The sequence below is a fragment of the Nilaparvata lugens genome, chromosome 4, assembly GCF_014356525.2.
Source record: "Nilaparvata lugens isolate BPH chromosome 4, ASM1435652v1, whole genome shotgun sequence".
Taxonomy (NCBI): Eukaryota; Metazoa; Arthropoda; class Insecta; order Hemiptera; family Delphacidae; genus Nilaparvata; species Nilaparvata lugens.
In genome coordinates this window covers 13,204,072-13,218,976 of record NC_052507.1, presented here as the reverse complement: position 1 = coordinate 13,218,976, position 14,905 = coordinate 13,204,072, and the positions used below count along the sequence as shown (strand labels likewise).

At 31.8% G+C, this 14,905-nt stretch overlaps 2 protein-coding genes across 5 annotated transcripts in view; one reads left to right on the top strand and one right to left on the bottom strand.

The window, feature by feature from the left end:
• Nucleotides 1–4,394: 4,394 nt before the first annotated feature.
• On the bottom strand, nucleotides 4,395–13,458 carry LOC111050852 (putative gustatory receptor 28a). Of its 3 annotated transcripts, XR_005571153.1 has the most exons (5): nucleotides 13,234–13,458; nucleotides 11,878–12,057; nucleotides 6,890–6,961; nucleotides 5,106–5,195; nucleotides 4,395–4,745 (listed from the first exon to the last, which is right to left on the bottom strand). XR_005571153.1 is itself a non-coding variant. In XM_022337225.2 (4 exons), exons 1-4 carry the CDS (start codon nucleotides 9,315–9,317, stop codon nucleotides 4,686–4,688), a joined length of 780 nt encoding a protein of 259 aa, XP_022192917.2. In that variant the 5' UTR covers nucleotides 9,318–9,433; the 3' UTR covers nucleotides 4,398–4,685. The 3 variants fall into 3 exon arrangements, 2 of the variants coding, with proteins under 2 accessions (XP_022192917.2, XP_039282616.1); XM_022337225.2 differs by lacking the exons at nucleotides 11,878–12,057; nucleotides 13,234–13,458 and adding an exon at nucleotides 8,760–9,433 and having other exon boundaries at nucleotides 4,398–4,745; XM_039426682.1 differs by lacking the exons at nucleotides 6,890–6,961; nucleotides 11,878–12,057; nucleotides 13,234–13,458 and adding an exon at nucleotides 8,760–9,433 and having other exon boundaries at nucleotides 4,441–4,745.
• Nucleotides 13,397–14,905, top strand: part of LOC111050851 (modular serine protease) — a 38,233-nt gene continuing 36,724 nt past the window's right edge. For both annotated transcript variants that reach the window (XM_039426680.1, XM_039426681.1), the window contains exon 1: nucleotides 13,397–13,621. In XM_039426680.1, the coding sequence (XP_039282614.1) occupies nucleotides 13,567–13,621 (55 nt within the window). In that variant the 5' untranslated portion in view covers nucleotides 13,397–13,566. The remainder of the gene's footprint in view (nucleotides 13,622–14,905) is intronic.

The window sequence follows — 14,905 nt, the reverse complement described above, 5'->3', positions numbered from 1 at the left end:
ACTGTTCCAATTCTAATTTTTACAATGTCCAAATGTATCTAGGTTATTTGTCACTTCAACATTCTTCAGTTATACACTCATGAGGGCATGAGCGTTTACACATAAGTCTTTGAAAGCAATCGACTGTGTTACAAAATAGTCTTCTGTTACTGAAAAACTTTCATTTTCAATTAGAATTTAAATGACTGTCGTAGTTTTGACTACTGTGTTACTTGTAAATATTTGAAAAAACACTTACTTTTGTTGTAGAGGCTGATGAAACTCCTCTTCAGGAGTGAAATGCTACAACAACCTCAATTCTCAATACTACAACAAAAGTAAGTGTTTTTCAAATATTTACAAGTAACACAATGTCAGAACTACAACAAAGCTATTATATAGTGTTTCGTCATGGAAAGCAACCTCAATTTAAATGAGCCTGGAGAGGCTGTACCAGTAGTCAGCAGTTAAGGAGGCGAGGTTGCCTCTAAACTTACTGCATGATATTGACTGAGTTCTCAATTAATTTCCTGCTTTGCAAGGTATATTAGAGGATCAAGGTTAGGTTGGGTACACTATTTTCGATCTCACATTATGTGACCTCAGCAAGGTATTTGACATGCTTCATCATACTACCTATTCTGTAGAATGAGCTTGAGGTCCCTGATGGATCTCCTTTTAACCAGATTCAGTCTCACTTGTAGAGGCGAAAACACAGGCTGTACTGGCTGATGGTATAGTGTCTCAAATCAGAAACAGTGTTGACAGTGATGTACGCATGTACCACAGGTATGTCCTGGGGCCTCTGATTTCTGTTACCAGTATCTCAGTTTATGACATAGCTAGAGTGAATGAGATACGTGTTACCAACCTGTTATAAATAGAATAACCAATCTATTCCCTATAGTATGATACTCTGCTTGAAGTACGTACGGCAGTTACGTTGGAGACCTGTGTTTTTGCATCACACTGGTTCTCTGATGAAGAACACTTCCCTTCTCAATGAGAAAAAAAGCCTATATTTATATTATATTGAGCCCCAGAAATTAGAATAGATTAATGATTTTGCTCCACGGATTCTAGGGATTACCCTGGTGTGAGGTCATATAGAGGTAGTCTGTTGCAGGTTGAGCATTTAGAGGTTTTTCTGTTCTGAAGTTTGCGATACAGTTAGGAATGTCAATCCCGGGACTGATTTCCAATCCCGATATTTCGGGATTATCCAATATCAATCCCGGGATCCCGGGATTGGCAAAAATCATTTTCATGCAATTTGCATTTGTTCCTCCTTAATTACATGTTCAGTAATAGTGTGTGGAGATGAAAAAGGGCTCATTAAAGAGGGAGAGAATATTATTGAAATGAAAAAATACTTAGGAATAATATTAACATTAAACATTCTATTTCTATAATTGTTTTCAAGATTAGGAGTAATTAATTTTAAAAGCTGAACCACTACTAAATGAAATTTTGTAGAGTCAACTATATTTATTTCTAGGTACAAGATATTCTACTCATGATAGAGAAGAGGGGAGAAGAGAAGAGAATAGGAATAATTAGAAAGAGAGTGAATAGATGGTGCTTGTTTATTTATGATTTTTGAAGTATTTTCAAAGTCTGAGTGTATTTTAAGGAAATGACATCAGCACTATTGCAAATATTGCGCCGTCTAAACTAGTAATTGTGGTGCTGTGTAGACAGAAACAAACGAAGAGGCAACAAACGTACCGTAACAACCTATCAAAAACCATTCTGCAAATGATGCGAACCAATAATGTGAATTCTATTTAGCCAGTGAAGAGTACAGTAGGCTATATTATGTATATGAAACTGTAGGCTGTGTCTGTAGAATAAATTAGTCAAACACTTGGACTAATAAAATTAGTTATGCAAAACTCATATTTATCACCGTAAAATTCTATATTGAATTGTTTTTGTAAAAATACGATTCACAATTTCAGGTTTTCTCATCCCGTAAATCCCGGTATTGATGCTGAAAAATCCCGGAATTGTTAGGTATCAAAAATGGACCAGGATCCGGGGATTCGGGATCCCGGGATAGACATCCCTAATTCAAAGTCACCTCCATGGAGATCTAGTCACATCATCCATGGAATGGGTTATCCATCCATGGAGGTGACATTCCCTCATTGTTCATTCCAGAGAAACATAACTCTCAAAGTTATAATATGTTAATAAATGAACATACAATTTTGATTATTATAAATTTGTTAAAACTACATAATTTTTTTGAATTCCAAGTCACCTCCATGGAGATTCAGTCAACTCCATGGAATGGGTTATCCATGAAGGTGACTTCCATGGAGGTGACATTTCCTCATTGTTCATTCCAGAGAAATATAACCCTCAAAGTATGTCAATAAGTAAACATACAATTTTGATTTTTGTAAATTTGTTTAAAGTACATAATTTTATAGAATTCTGAGTCACCTCCATGGAGGTGACTGAATCTCCATGGAATGGATTATCCATGGAGTTGACATCCATGGAGGTGACATTCCTCTTTGTACATTCCAGGGAAACATAACCCTCAATGTATGTTAAGAAGATGACATGCAATTTTGTTTATTGTAAATGTGTTAAAACTTCATAATTCTATTGAATTCTAAGTCACCTACATGGAGATTTACTCACCTCCATGGAATGGTTTATACATGGAGGTGACATTTCCTTATTGTTCATTCCAGAGAAATATAACCCTCAAAGTATGTCAATAAGTAAACATACAAGTTTGATTTTTGTAAATTTCTTGAAAATACATAATTTTATTGGATTTCAAGTCACCCCCATGGAATGGGCTATTTATGGAGGTGACATCCATGGATGTGACATTCCCTCATTGTTCATTCCAGAGAAACATAAACCTGAAAGTATGTCAATAAGTAGGCTAAACATACAATACATTTTTATTATTGTAAATTTGTTAAAACTACATAATTTAATTTAATTCTGACTGATACAGTACTACCTATCTAGAATTGTGCTACTTTGACTTTTTCAGAATGTAAAGTTACATTATGGTCATTCTTTGGCCTCATTACTATATTGGAAATCCTAGACTTTAGCTACCAGCATTATTTTCATTATTCTATAAATTATATAGTGGAGCTGTTGTTTCAAAACTTTGCATAGTCAGGAGTTTTATTGATTTGGTTTTTCTTCCTCTTTTATGAAGATAACCAAATGGAAAATGATGACTCTTATTGGAGTTTCTGTGGGGCAGAGCAGGGCGGAGCTTTTAAATTAGAGGTGAAGTCTAATTGAAAAATAATGATTTCATCAGAAGTTGTATCGATTAAGACTTCATGTGCACAACAAGTACCGATAGGCTTACTTTACTGATCAGTGTCTCTTTAAGATAAAACTAGAAAACACATCAGTATATGAATAAGTTGAATATTTCTCTATCACTATTGAATATTTATTGTTATTTCAACATCCTGTATTGCTCCAGAGTGGGCTACTATTTTTCTTTTTCTGTAACTGTTTTTTTTTTAGGTACCGACGTGACTCCTTTATTCAATCATGAGAGATGCACTGCTGTTCTCACCTCCAAATTCAACAACGATGTTCACTACATATAAAAAGTCACTACTCAAGTACTCATCATGAGAACATAAGAAGAGAGATGTTCAATATGAGAGGTGTTGATCATGAATTCCACCAATATTAGATTTTGGCACACCAAACATTCAATCAGCACGTTCACTGATCTAAACACTAAACTGTGATGAAGACTTGAGATTTGTAATCTGTAGAAAACACCTAGTCTAAAGAGACTGCAATGAGCAAGAATTTATGTGAGGTAAGTTGGTTCCTGATTGTTGGATTGTATATTGTTGATTTATCTTGTCTTTCGTTGATGTCCATCAACTGGATTAGTTTCTACTTAGTCATCATGACTATAAAAGCTTTCCTCCAGTTAATAAGGAGGATCGCTTTATTAGATACTCCCGGGTTTTTTTCCATTACTGCATATGAATTCAAAACCATCACTATCACAAAAAAAACATTCCTTGATCACTATAATTTCACTCAAATTATTCATTCGTCAGCAATAATTTATTCGTTGTTGGTTATCCATCTTTTTTTCACTGGAATTATTACTAGTGTATTCTTATAAAACTTTTAAGTGAAAAAAACGCTCACATTCTTTGGTGTGGCGACGCGTTTCGTGCTGGTGTTGCACATTCTCAAACCAAACAGAAACTTTCGCGTCGCCACCCAAAAGAATGTGAGTGTTTTCTCACTTTAAAGTTTTATAATAATACACTAGTAATAATTTATTATTATCTCTGAGTAGTTGACTAATACTGTAGTAACAATTCCTTAGCATTTATCAGTTAATAATCTGCTAATTTGTGTATGGGTTTGAATTAATATATCCAAATAGATTCATGCTCTTAAACTTTTATTATCCATTTCTCATTTGAGCTTTCATTTAAAGATGACAAAATGCGACCAGTTTTTCTCATGTAATTTTTATGAAGCTGTAAATTAGAACTTTAAATTTTATCTGTGCATCTGATTATTTGGCTATCACTTATGATGTTATCTGAAATTTTATAAGGATGATCATATAATATTTAAGATGCCAAAATTACCACTTTTCCTCATATAATTATGATGCAGCTATAAATTAAAACCTTGAAGCTTTGTTTGTGCATTTAAATATTTAGCTACACCTATGATGTTATCTGGAATTGGATGAGGATGATCATATAAGTTGAAACTGCACCAAACACCTGAAACCAATAACACAACACTTTAGTGAAGGTAGTCTTGAATAGTTTATTATTAATAAGGATGAGACCTAGTTCAATCGAATAACCTACTATGTATCATAAACCTACTATGTTCCAAATTTCGTGAAAATCGTTAGAGCCGTTTTCGAGATCCGTTGAACATAAATAACCAGATAACCAGTTATAAAAATATAAACAGATATACAGAAATTTCTCGCTTAATATAATAGGATTTTGTAATTTTCTCCTCCGATACTTGAGAAGTGTTGGAGGGAAAGATCTTCATTCTCCTCAACTTAAGATCACTCTAATATTCTAATCTTCATTCTTTGCACATTTGTTATGCTGCTTGATACTTACTGTGTTTATAAGGGTGAAATCCAAGTTGAAAAATCCGCACGCAGTAAATACAACTTTTTCATGACTCAGTTGGTTTGAGAATAACAGTAACTGAAAATGAGTAAAACAAACATGCAAATTTAACGTGAAGCTTTGTTAAAATATTATTAAGTAGATTAAACACTCTATCGCGCCGGTTGCACAACAGCCGGTTAAATTTTAACTGTGATTAATTTCACAAGAACTAATCAAAGAAGGCGTTTTTGAAATACGGCTTCTCTGATTGGTTCTCGTGGAATCAATCACGGTTGAAATTTAACCGGCTGCTGTGCAACCGGCACTAAATTGTAAAAGGACTTCAATCGTATATAGGCGTAGTTATAATAGTTATACTTGCTATTAACATTTTTATTTGAAACTAAATTTTTGGCTTGTATCAATCTTTTTTGAATAATCACAATGTAATTATCTATAGTGAGATACTATAGAGTCAATGGAAATGATATAGATTGTCATTTTTCCTTTTCCACCGCCTTCAATAAATCATTTAAATCAAATTATTTATTTACACATTGTTGTACAAAACGTTAATTGTATCAAATAGTGTATCGTCAAACAAAATATATAAATGTAGACCACTACATCAATCATGTATGAATATAAAATTGGTATTGGTAAGTTTTCTTATATTATTGTTCCTAATTATCTTATATTATGGTAAGTTATCTTATTATTGTTTTCTTATATTAAGTTCCATTATCAAAAAACTCGTCAACACCATAAAATATCCCTTTTACCAGTACTACGTGTAATAGTGCGTACCTATATAGCTATGATTCAAGTTATCTGGGTATATTTTATCTTATACTAGCCGTCAGGCTCGCTTCGCTCGCCGTATCCGTCTAGCCAGGGGGCTCCGCCCCCTGGACCCCCGACTGGATCGTCCAAGGATGAGATCAGCAGGCTCGCTTCGCTCGCCTGCATTTTTCATTTGAGCATTTTTATCATATGTTAGGACGATCCAGTCGGGGTCCAGACTAAACGGATATGGCGAGCGAAGCGAGCCTGACGGCTAGTAATATAATATTCCCAGGATTGAAGTAGCAGTGCCCAATCAATTTTTCCGCGATAAATGCATTTAAATCTTCAACTTGGTGCCAACCTAACAAAGTCAACTCAACTTAATGCCAACCTGACAAAATTATTAATTTAGTTGCCAGTTAACAACTGTTTTGAAGAGGTACTCTATCTAGATTATAGTTCTATAGTAACATATGATATGGAATTTCAATTATAATTAAGAGATTGGGAGAAGAAGAATATACATGCTAAAAGACGAACTTTAACCCTTAAAAACAACCCTTAGAGTTAAAATATTGCCAAAAGATTTCTTAGTGCGCCTCTAAAGGGCCAACTGAACATACCCACCAAATTTGAACGTTTTTGGTCCGGTAGATTTTTAGTTCTGCGAGTGAGTGAGTGAGTGAGTGAGTGAGTGCCATTTCGCTTTTATATATATAGATTGATTGATTATCCTTGTTAATTACGATAATTTTCTCTGTTTTCTGAATAAAGGGGAATCATCTGCTGAAAATTGTGAAATTTTATCAATAATTATTGTGAAAAATCTAGAAAGAAAAATTCGGGCTTCAAGATGCATACATTTTTTAAGGTTTTAAATCTGACAGTTTTCTTGGAATTCAATTCTCAAATTTTGACTACATTTGATGGCAAAATCAAATAAGCATATAAACGTGCATATTTTTATCTATCATCTCTTATAATATAGAAGGCACAGTACTCACATCTTCGTTCAAATCAGAATTTGTGTCTTCATTATTAAGAAGAGCGTGCACCAGGATACTTGTGTTGCTTACCTGTTGCAATCAATTAAATCAATATTTTTATTATCATAGAAAATTTAATATTCAAAAATTGTTGAGAGATGAGCATATGACAGGATAAGTGAACTACTTCTTTAGATTTCCTGTCAATTTTCCCATTCACTAAGACTCTCCATACTGTTTTAGTTTATGAACATTTAATAATTTACCACAATCGATTATCGATATTCAACCTAAGCAATGCAGCCAAATTATCAGATTTATTCTTAGCAGTGGCAATAATGTAGAAGCCTGCTTCAAATTTGACATTTTCGATTATAAATGTTGATGCAGTTTGAAAATAATTTTGAATATATATTTTTTAGTTTGAATAGCCGCTAAAATTCATAAATCAATTTGATAGGACATTAGTTACCTAGTTATCTATATTTTAAGGAAACATGATATTATGTGCTTAAACTCTCAAACGTTTGAAAATGAAGGGTATAAAAACATTGAATTTAATAGGACATTAGATACCTAGTTATCTATATTTTAAGGAAACAGTGTATTATTTGCTTAAACCGTTAAACGATTGAAATTGAATGTATAAAAACATGGAATTCAATAGGACATTAGCTACCTAGCTATCTATATTTCAAGGAAACAGTATAAATTATGTGCTCGAACCCTTAAACGTTTGAAATTGAATGTATAAAAATGAGTTCTTTTTTTGCAATTTACTGTCACAATAATTCCATCACTTGGAATGATTCAAAGTAATAATACTTCCAATGTCATTTTTAGGAGATATAATATTCAAAGTAATAATACTTTCTATTCAATTTTTGGGAGATATAGGCTAATATTCAGAGTAATGGGACTTTCAATGTCATTTTTAGGAGATATACTGTAATATACATATTGGCGAATTTATAAAACTTATATTGAATGGGGAGGAAGAATACTCTAAGTAGGTAATTGTTATCTTATAATAATTTGAATCATTTGTTAATTTTCAAGTAGTTTTTCTCTCCAAACAACGTTAAGGCTGTGCAAAGGCTAGAAATAAACTTTCTACTCGTGATATTTTTTTCAAAGTTTTTCGATTTGTTTATCATCAAGCTATCAAAATTAAAAAGTTTTCTCATGAAAACATTTTTCCGATCATTACTTTTTGAGATATGAGCGCCTGAAGTTTGAATTTTTGGGACAGAACATTTCAAATTCGGTACCGGTGTACCGAAATAGATATAAATACATGAGATTTAAAGGATGGATTCTTCATGGTATTTTTGATCTAGTAAAGCGAAAATTTTTGAAAAATTTATTCAATTTACCAAAAATAACTCAACTAAAAGTTATTTTTGGTTATTCTTCGTAAATTGAATAACTACCTTAAAAAATGATATTTTCAGAAAATTTTTGTTTTACTATATCAACAATACCATGAAGAATCTATCCTCTAAATCTCATGGATTTATCTCTTACCGAATTTGAAATGTTCTGTCCCAAAAATTTAAACTTAAGGCGCTCACATCTCAAAAAGTAATGATCAGAAAAAAAATTTCCTGAGAAAGCTTTTTTATTTCGATAGCTTGATGATATAAAAATCGAAAAACTTTGAAAAATATCACGAGTAGAAAGTTTATTTCTAGCCTTTGCACAGCCTAAACCAAGGGTTAACCAAGGTTTTTCTCCAAACAACATTTTAAATAGTTGGTAATCGAACATTGACGTTGAACATTGACACTGATAAACATATGTAATATTGACGTGGCCGATACGAATCGTAAAGTGTCTGTGGCAATAAATTGATTTGATTTTGATTTTTGAACAAAAAAAAACTCACCTCTTCACTTGTGATGGTACAAACTTGAACCAATATTACCAAAATGACAAAATTCAATAATGCTGTAAGCAGAGCGTTCACCATACTCATCCAGAAACGTGGATTGTACATTGCCAGCACCCCGAAAGCAAAAAGTGCGAAAAAATACAGATTCTGTATTATAGATACAAATATACTAGATATACTACACAGCAGTTGGAAAGAGAAGAAAGCCGAAAACTCAGTTTGTAAACTGTACAAAAATCTATGAGTTTCTCGTATGATTCTCAATCTGTAGATAGCTACGTTCTTACAAGGACCCGTCACATCGGCGATGAAATTTGTCTTCAGTAGGTTCTCATTCAGTGTGGTATGGTGTCGAGGGATTTGGAAAGATATGTTGTTATTTTTCAAATGATTCAACTGGTCATTCAGAATTTTGAAATACGATCGATACAGCAGTACAATATCTATAAACTGAAGCAGAACTATATAGTTTACTAGATTCACTACCAAGAATCCGAAATGTATGCCATCGTCTATGAAAAACTCGAGAAAAAATTTGATCAAAATTGTCATTATTACAACAAAAATATGAATTTTCTGATGTTTCAAATATAATGCATGTGGGAGAGAAATTTTCAATTTTCCGATAAGCTTTTCAGCTTCTAGAAATCCTCTCAGACTGACAGACATTCTGCCGAATCTCAAAAATGCTAGAATCCAACAAATTACAGCATTAACACAAATATTGAACTGTTCAATTGTTATCAGAATCTTCCCAATTTTTGGCAATGTATCAAAATTTTTAATTTTCATTCTATGCACGACATCATAGATAACAAGGCTGGCTAGAATCAATGAATAAACGCCATCTTTGTAGGAAATCTTATAAGAGGGCAGATTGAATGGTGCCAATCCCAGGATTCTGCTAAAAATATAGATCGGTCTAACAGATGACTCGAAATTTGAGTTTGAGCTCAAGAATAAGGGCTGCTGAGCCATTTCAAACCTGGAAACTGTACTCGAATACTGAACTGAAAAACTAGTACCTAATTCAATGTAGTGACCTAATTACATTGATTGATTGTTTGAGCATCAATTAAATAGGTAGCTTCAAATTAGCTAAATTGATTATTGATTTCTTTAAGGAACAGGCAGTATAATAGTGAAGAAGTGGGTGTTCTTTCCACTCAATTAGTGAAGAATGATAATTGTAGTGAGAAATTAATCCTCAATGTAATACATTCACAATGAGACCCATTTTTTTGGGCGTCTCTCGTCAAGTAAAGGTGCATTCCTACATATAAGTATCATTTAATGTGTCAAGTACAGTAATAATATCATTCAAATACGCTCTAATGGGACTATTCATACTTGCTTGGCCGGCTGAGTGTGAATACTCCCATTTACAACTCATGGAAATAATATTTTTACTGAACCGGTCACTGATACTAATATAAAATAAACTCTGAAATCCTCAACAAAAATATATGTTCCATAAAATCACTCCACTTATATGGGCTACTTTTGTTTTCAAATCAACAAAAACAATATTCAAAACTTGTATCAACTTGTTTATTTTCCACATTTTAACTTGAAAATGACCTATGATCAAAACTAGTCGTTAAAATATTTTAAAGTTTTTAATAAAGGGTACTACAATTTTTTATATTGTTTTTTCAATTTTTCATATGTTCCAATATTTTACTGAATATGTTTTTTTATTATATACTCTATCGTTAATGTGAACTAAAAAGTATAAAGTATTTTATATGATATTTTATCTGAATATAACATTCTCTATCCTATCGTTAATTTCAACTTTCTAAAGTATTATTTTATATAATATTGTATTTTGTTTGAAGCTTAAAAATAATGATATACACCTATTGTGAAATGTAGGTAGTTCTGATATAGTTTTCTTTTTTTTGATGGACAAGTACTCGAGCTCTCATAACTTTCCTCAGTGAGCAATAAAATCATTTTATTGTTGAAGGCCCTTGAGATCGCATCGACAAGAATAACACAGCAGTCAACATTTAAAACTATATCATTATATACTGTTGGGCATATTTTTCTTTCTATTCTATTAGAAGGATCTAAACTTTAAACTGTCGGTCCCGGCTGAAGTACGACAGTCGTAAGGCCCATTAACGGCTTAAATTATATATTCAGGCGGTGGGACCACCAACAAAAGCCATACGAATTTACTTTTTTTAGAAGGATCTAACATTTTATTGACATTCTTAACTTAAAATGCGGTAGTAGAATATTATAATCTATTGCTATATACAAACTAAATTCTACCTTATCATACCCAGTGTGTTAGGACACAAGCAGATAAGTAATAAAAAACCTGATTTTTCAGGAGGTGAAAAAACTTATTTATTCCAATATTAATTGAAATTTCAAGTGCTTGATCATTTGTTTCTCTCATAAGAAAGCAATCTATCAATTGCTTTTATAATAATTCATTCTATTAAATAAATTAGATGACAACAATGTTACATTGTTGTTGATCCACTAGTGATCGATATTTGATTATTATAAATAAATAATAAAAGGCCATACAATTTTTGTTCAAATAAAAATTGTTGTAAATGATTTTACAACACATGATATTCTGAAGATGATATTTTGTATAAATGAAATAATTTCACAGAATTTATCAAATTATTTTAATGAATAATTCTGCATTCTTCCGATTCAAGAAATTCGATTGTATAGTATACATTGGAAAAAGGTTAAAGTGACATTGATTTACATTAGTTTTGGGCTTGAGCCTCTTTTGCCTTTCCTCAAGTTGAGTATCTATTTGTACACGATGTAGTTGATAAATGAATAAATTTATATAAATTTTATAAATGCCAGGCTTTGAATAGTCCTGAAGAACGCACTTCTAGAGAAGCGAGCGTAGGTGATAGCGTGATGGCATTTCTTCAAATGTAATTTGAAGTAATTTCTTCAAACTATTATTGTTTTCATGCGTTTATGAGCAGTTTTTATTGGCGTACATCTCAAGTCGATCAAAAACGTTGTGAGGTTTGAGCGTCTTCCTCCAATAATTATTATTAACTACGTCTTTGTTTGATTTTTTTCTGTATCAACTAAAAGTTATGAGTACCGGTAGGTGTACCTTTGCATGTGTAGAACATAGGATGAGAGAACCGGTTATGAGCGTTAGATCCCAAGCCAGCTATTTTCTGCATAAAATCCTACAACAGGAAGAATGATAACATCACATGCGTTACCCTAGCAGCTCGTTCCTGGTCGGCTCATTAATATAGAATCAATCTCATTTATAACTTCGTCAAATCTGAAACATATCAAAACTCTTAGTCTATTACCTACAACAAATCTGAATAGCTTCTAAACCGAATGTATTTTGTCGTAAGAATGAATTTCATGCCATTTCAAATATTTTTGCAAGATGCATACGGTAGGCCTACTAGTTTCAACAAGATCCTCTGTCATTTCGCTTATTTCATAAAAATAATCAAACGAAAATGTTCATCCTATTGAAAATGAACTGAAGATTTTCTTGTGTGTATCTATCAGGAAGTCAATTTTTTAAAGTTATATTATGTTGATTTTCCGTAATCAGTATTCGTATTTGTAAATATATACTTTTTTATGTGGAAAGTCCTGACTGAAGTATCAATATATTTAATAAAATTATAATATAATATCAATATCAATGTGGAAAAATCATTATTTTTTCCACATTATTATTGAAACTGGTTAACATTGGTTAACATTGGTTTGCTATCAATTTCAATTTATTGGAAAAAAGATACAATATTAACAAAATTTAACAACTATTTTAATAAAATATTCTGCTCTTCTTCTTTATCCTTGTTTGTCATAGACAAAGCAGATAGTTCTATCTTTTTCCAACTCCGCATCGATGTCACTATGTTTCCGCACCGATGTTTCTATGAAGAAATATGATGAACTATCTATCAGAGTATTTCATCTCAATTATAAAAATGTATTATATAATATTGATAACTAAGGTTAAATAATGAAACTATTATATATTTTACCAGTGAATATAATATATTTGAGGTATAATTAGCCTAACAATCAACAATCAATATTTCATCATATAATACCAGGATGACTTCAATCTACTATAGAAGGCGGTGGAAAATAGAAAACTGGTAACTATGCCTTCTATCATTTTAATTGACTTTATAATATGATTATCACTAATAGTTTTTCCTTTAGGGCTACTCTTGGATATAAATTAAAATATAAATCTCAGTACCCTTTCAAAATTATTTAGTCACAACATGTTTCAGCTAAACAGTATTATACCATTATCAAGTTTTTTTATCTCACTAATAAGTTTATTTATTTATTCGTTCATTGTACAAAATACCACAATCATAATATGATAGCATGAGTAATCGACAGACGTTTAAGAAGTCTCAATACTCCGTCTTCTTGAACATCTTTTAAGAAGTAGTTTAAAAATAATATTATTCACCTTTTGGAGATGCAATTTCCAGATGGGAGTTGTGGTATAATTTTGATGGTAATAGAGTAAGCAAGAAGATTTTGATCTTCTTCGCCTTCCCTCTCATTCTATTCCGCAAAGCAGATGGAGGAAACTGGTGGGAGAGGGAAAAGACAGACCGCTTCACTAGTCCACGATCAGACTATCAAAAGAGCGAATTACTGACCAGCAGTGTCCAAGTGCCTTTGCCTGTATGGGCGCTCGCTCCCCAGTATTAACCAACTGAATCCATGTAGTGTTATCCAGCATATATTATCAACAATACAACAATATATTCTATCTAGTGCCATACAAGTGCGTGTAATGTTTTGTGGGAGAAATATACTTATCGCAGCCGTTTCAATACTTCTAGTTCAAGGTAGGATTTAGCCGTGTTATCCGTGTCAATACAGTAGAAACGCGAATCAACCGGTTTTAGTTCATAAGCAGACAACTGTGCAAAAAGCAGACGATCTCTGCGTTGATGTTTGATTAATCTTGACCTCTTCACCGAACCCCTACGATATTTTATATTTATATATTGTGTGTGTGAATAAATAAGATTGAGATTTGAATGATGATAAATGTGATGACAACATCTAGTCCTGTATTACTGTACCGTTTCAGTGGAATTTGATACAGTGTTAATTTCCAAGATTGGAGGAAATGAGGAAAAGAGTAGAGTATTTCCATAGTTTATTATTGTGAAGTGGGAATAAATTGTTGATTTCTCAAGTAGGCTACCAAAATTTATCCCAATATAATATTTCAAAAACTAGGAATAATCATCCAAATTTATTTATTTTTCTAGTTAAAGTATTCTGTCATTATTAAGAAAAATACTCAAATACTTTATGATGATACAATTAGGATGATACTTTATGATGATTATACTAATATTTCATACTCTTCAATTTTTCAATTTTATTTCATAGTTGTGTTTCATTTACATCAACTTGATTTATTTTTCTTTTACATAGAAGTATGTATTGGTTAATGTATTTATTTTTTAGAAGAGCAGATATACTAATAACAATTTATGGAGAACAATATAAAAAAAACATGGACTACCCTTCCATTTGAAACATTTCAAACTAATAGTTTTGGCCTTTGTCCATTTTCAAGTTATTAACAATTATTGTAATAACAATTTTATTTTAATTTCAATAACAATTTGTATTTTCAGAGAAGTTTGAGGAATAATAGCGAGCTACATAATAAACTTTTAATAGTTACACATTTTTTTTAACCCCATAAACGTAATGTCCATGTGATTATTGTAACTTTTAGATTTTCAGTACGGTACCGTATTTCATTATTCTCTTATAATAATCTTTAATCTGCTTCTGCTATAAAGTATGAGCGAACTGTATAATATACTTTTAATAGTTACACATCTTTTTAACCCCATAAACGTAATGTCCATGTGATTATTGTAACTTTCAGATTTTCAGTACGGTACCGTATTTCATTATTCTCTTATAATAATCTTCAATCTGCTATAAAAAGTATGAGAAACCTCTCAGGTCATGCCTTCAGACGCAGTACAATCATACCAAAAACCTGTATTGAAATCTTGATAATTATTACCTATTATGTACAAGGAAAACTCGAATCATCTTCTACCTTTCGAAACCGATCATACTTCCACGTGTAATCTTTT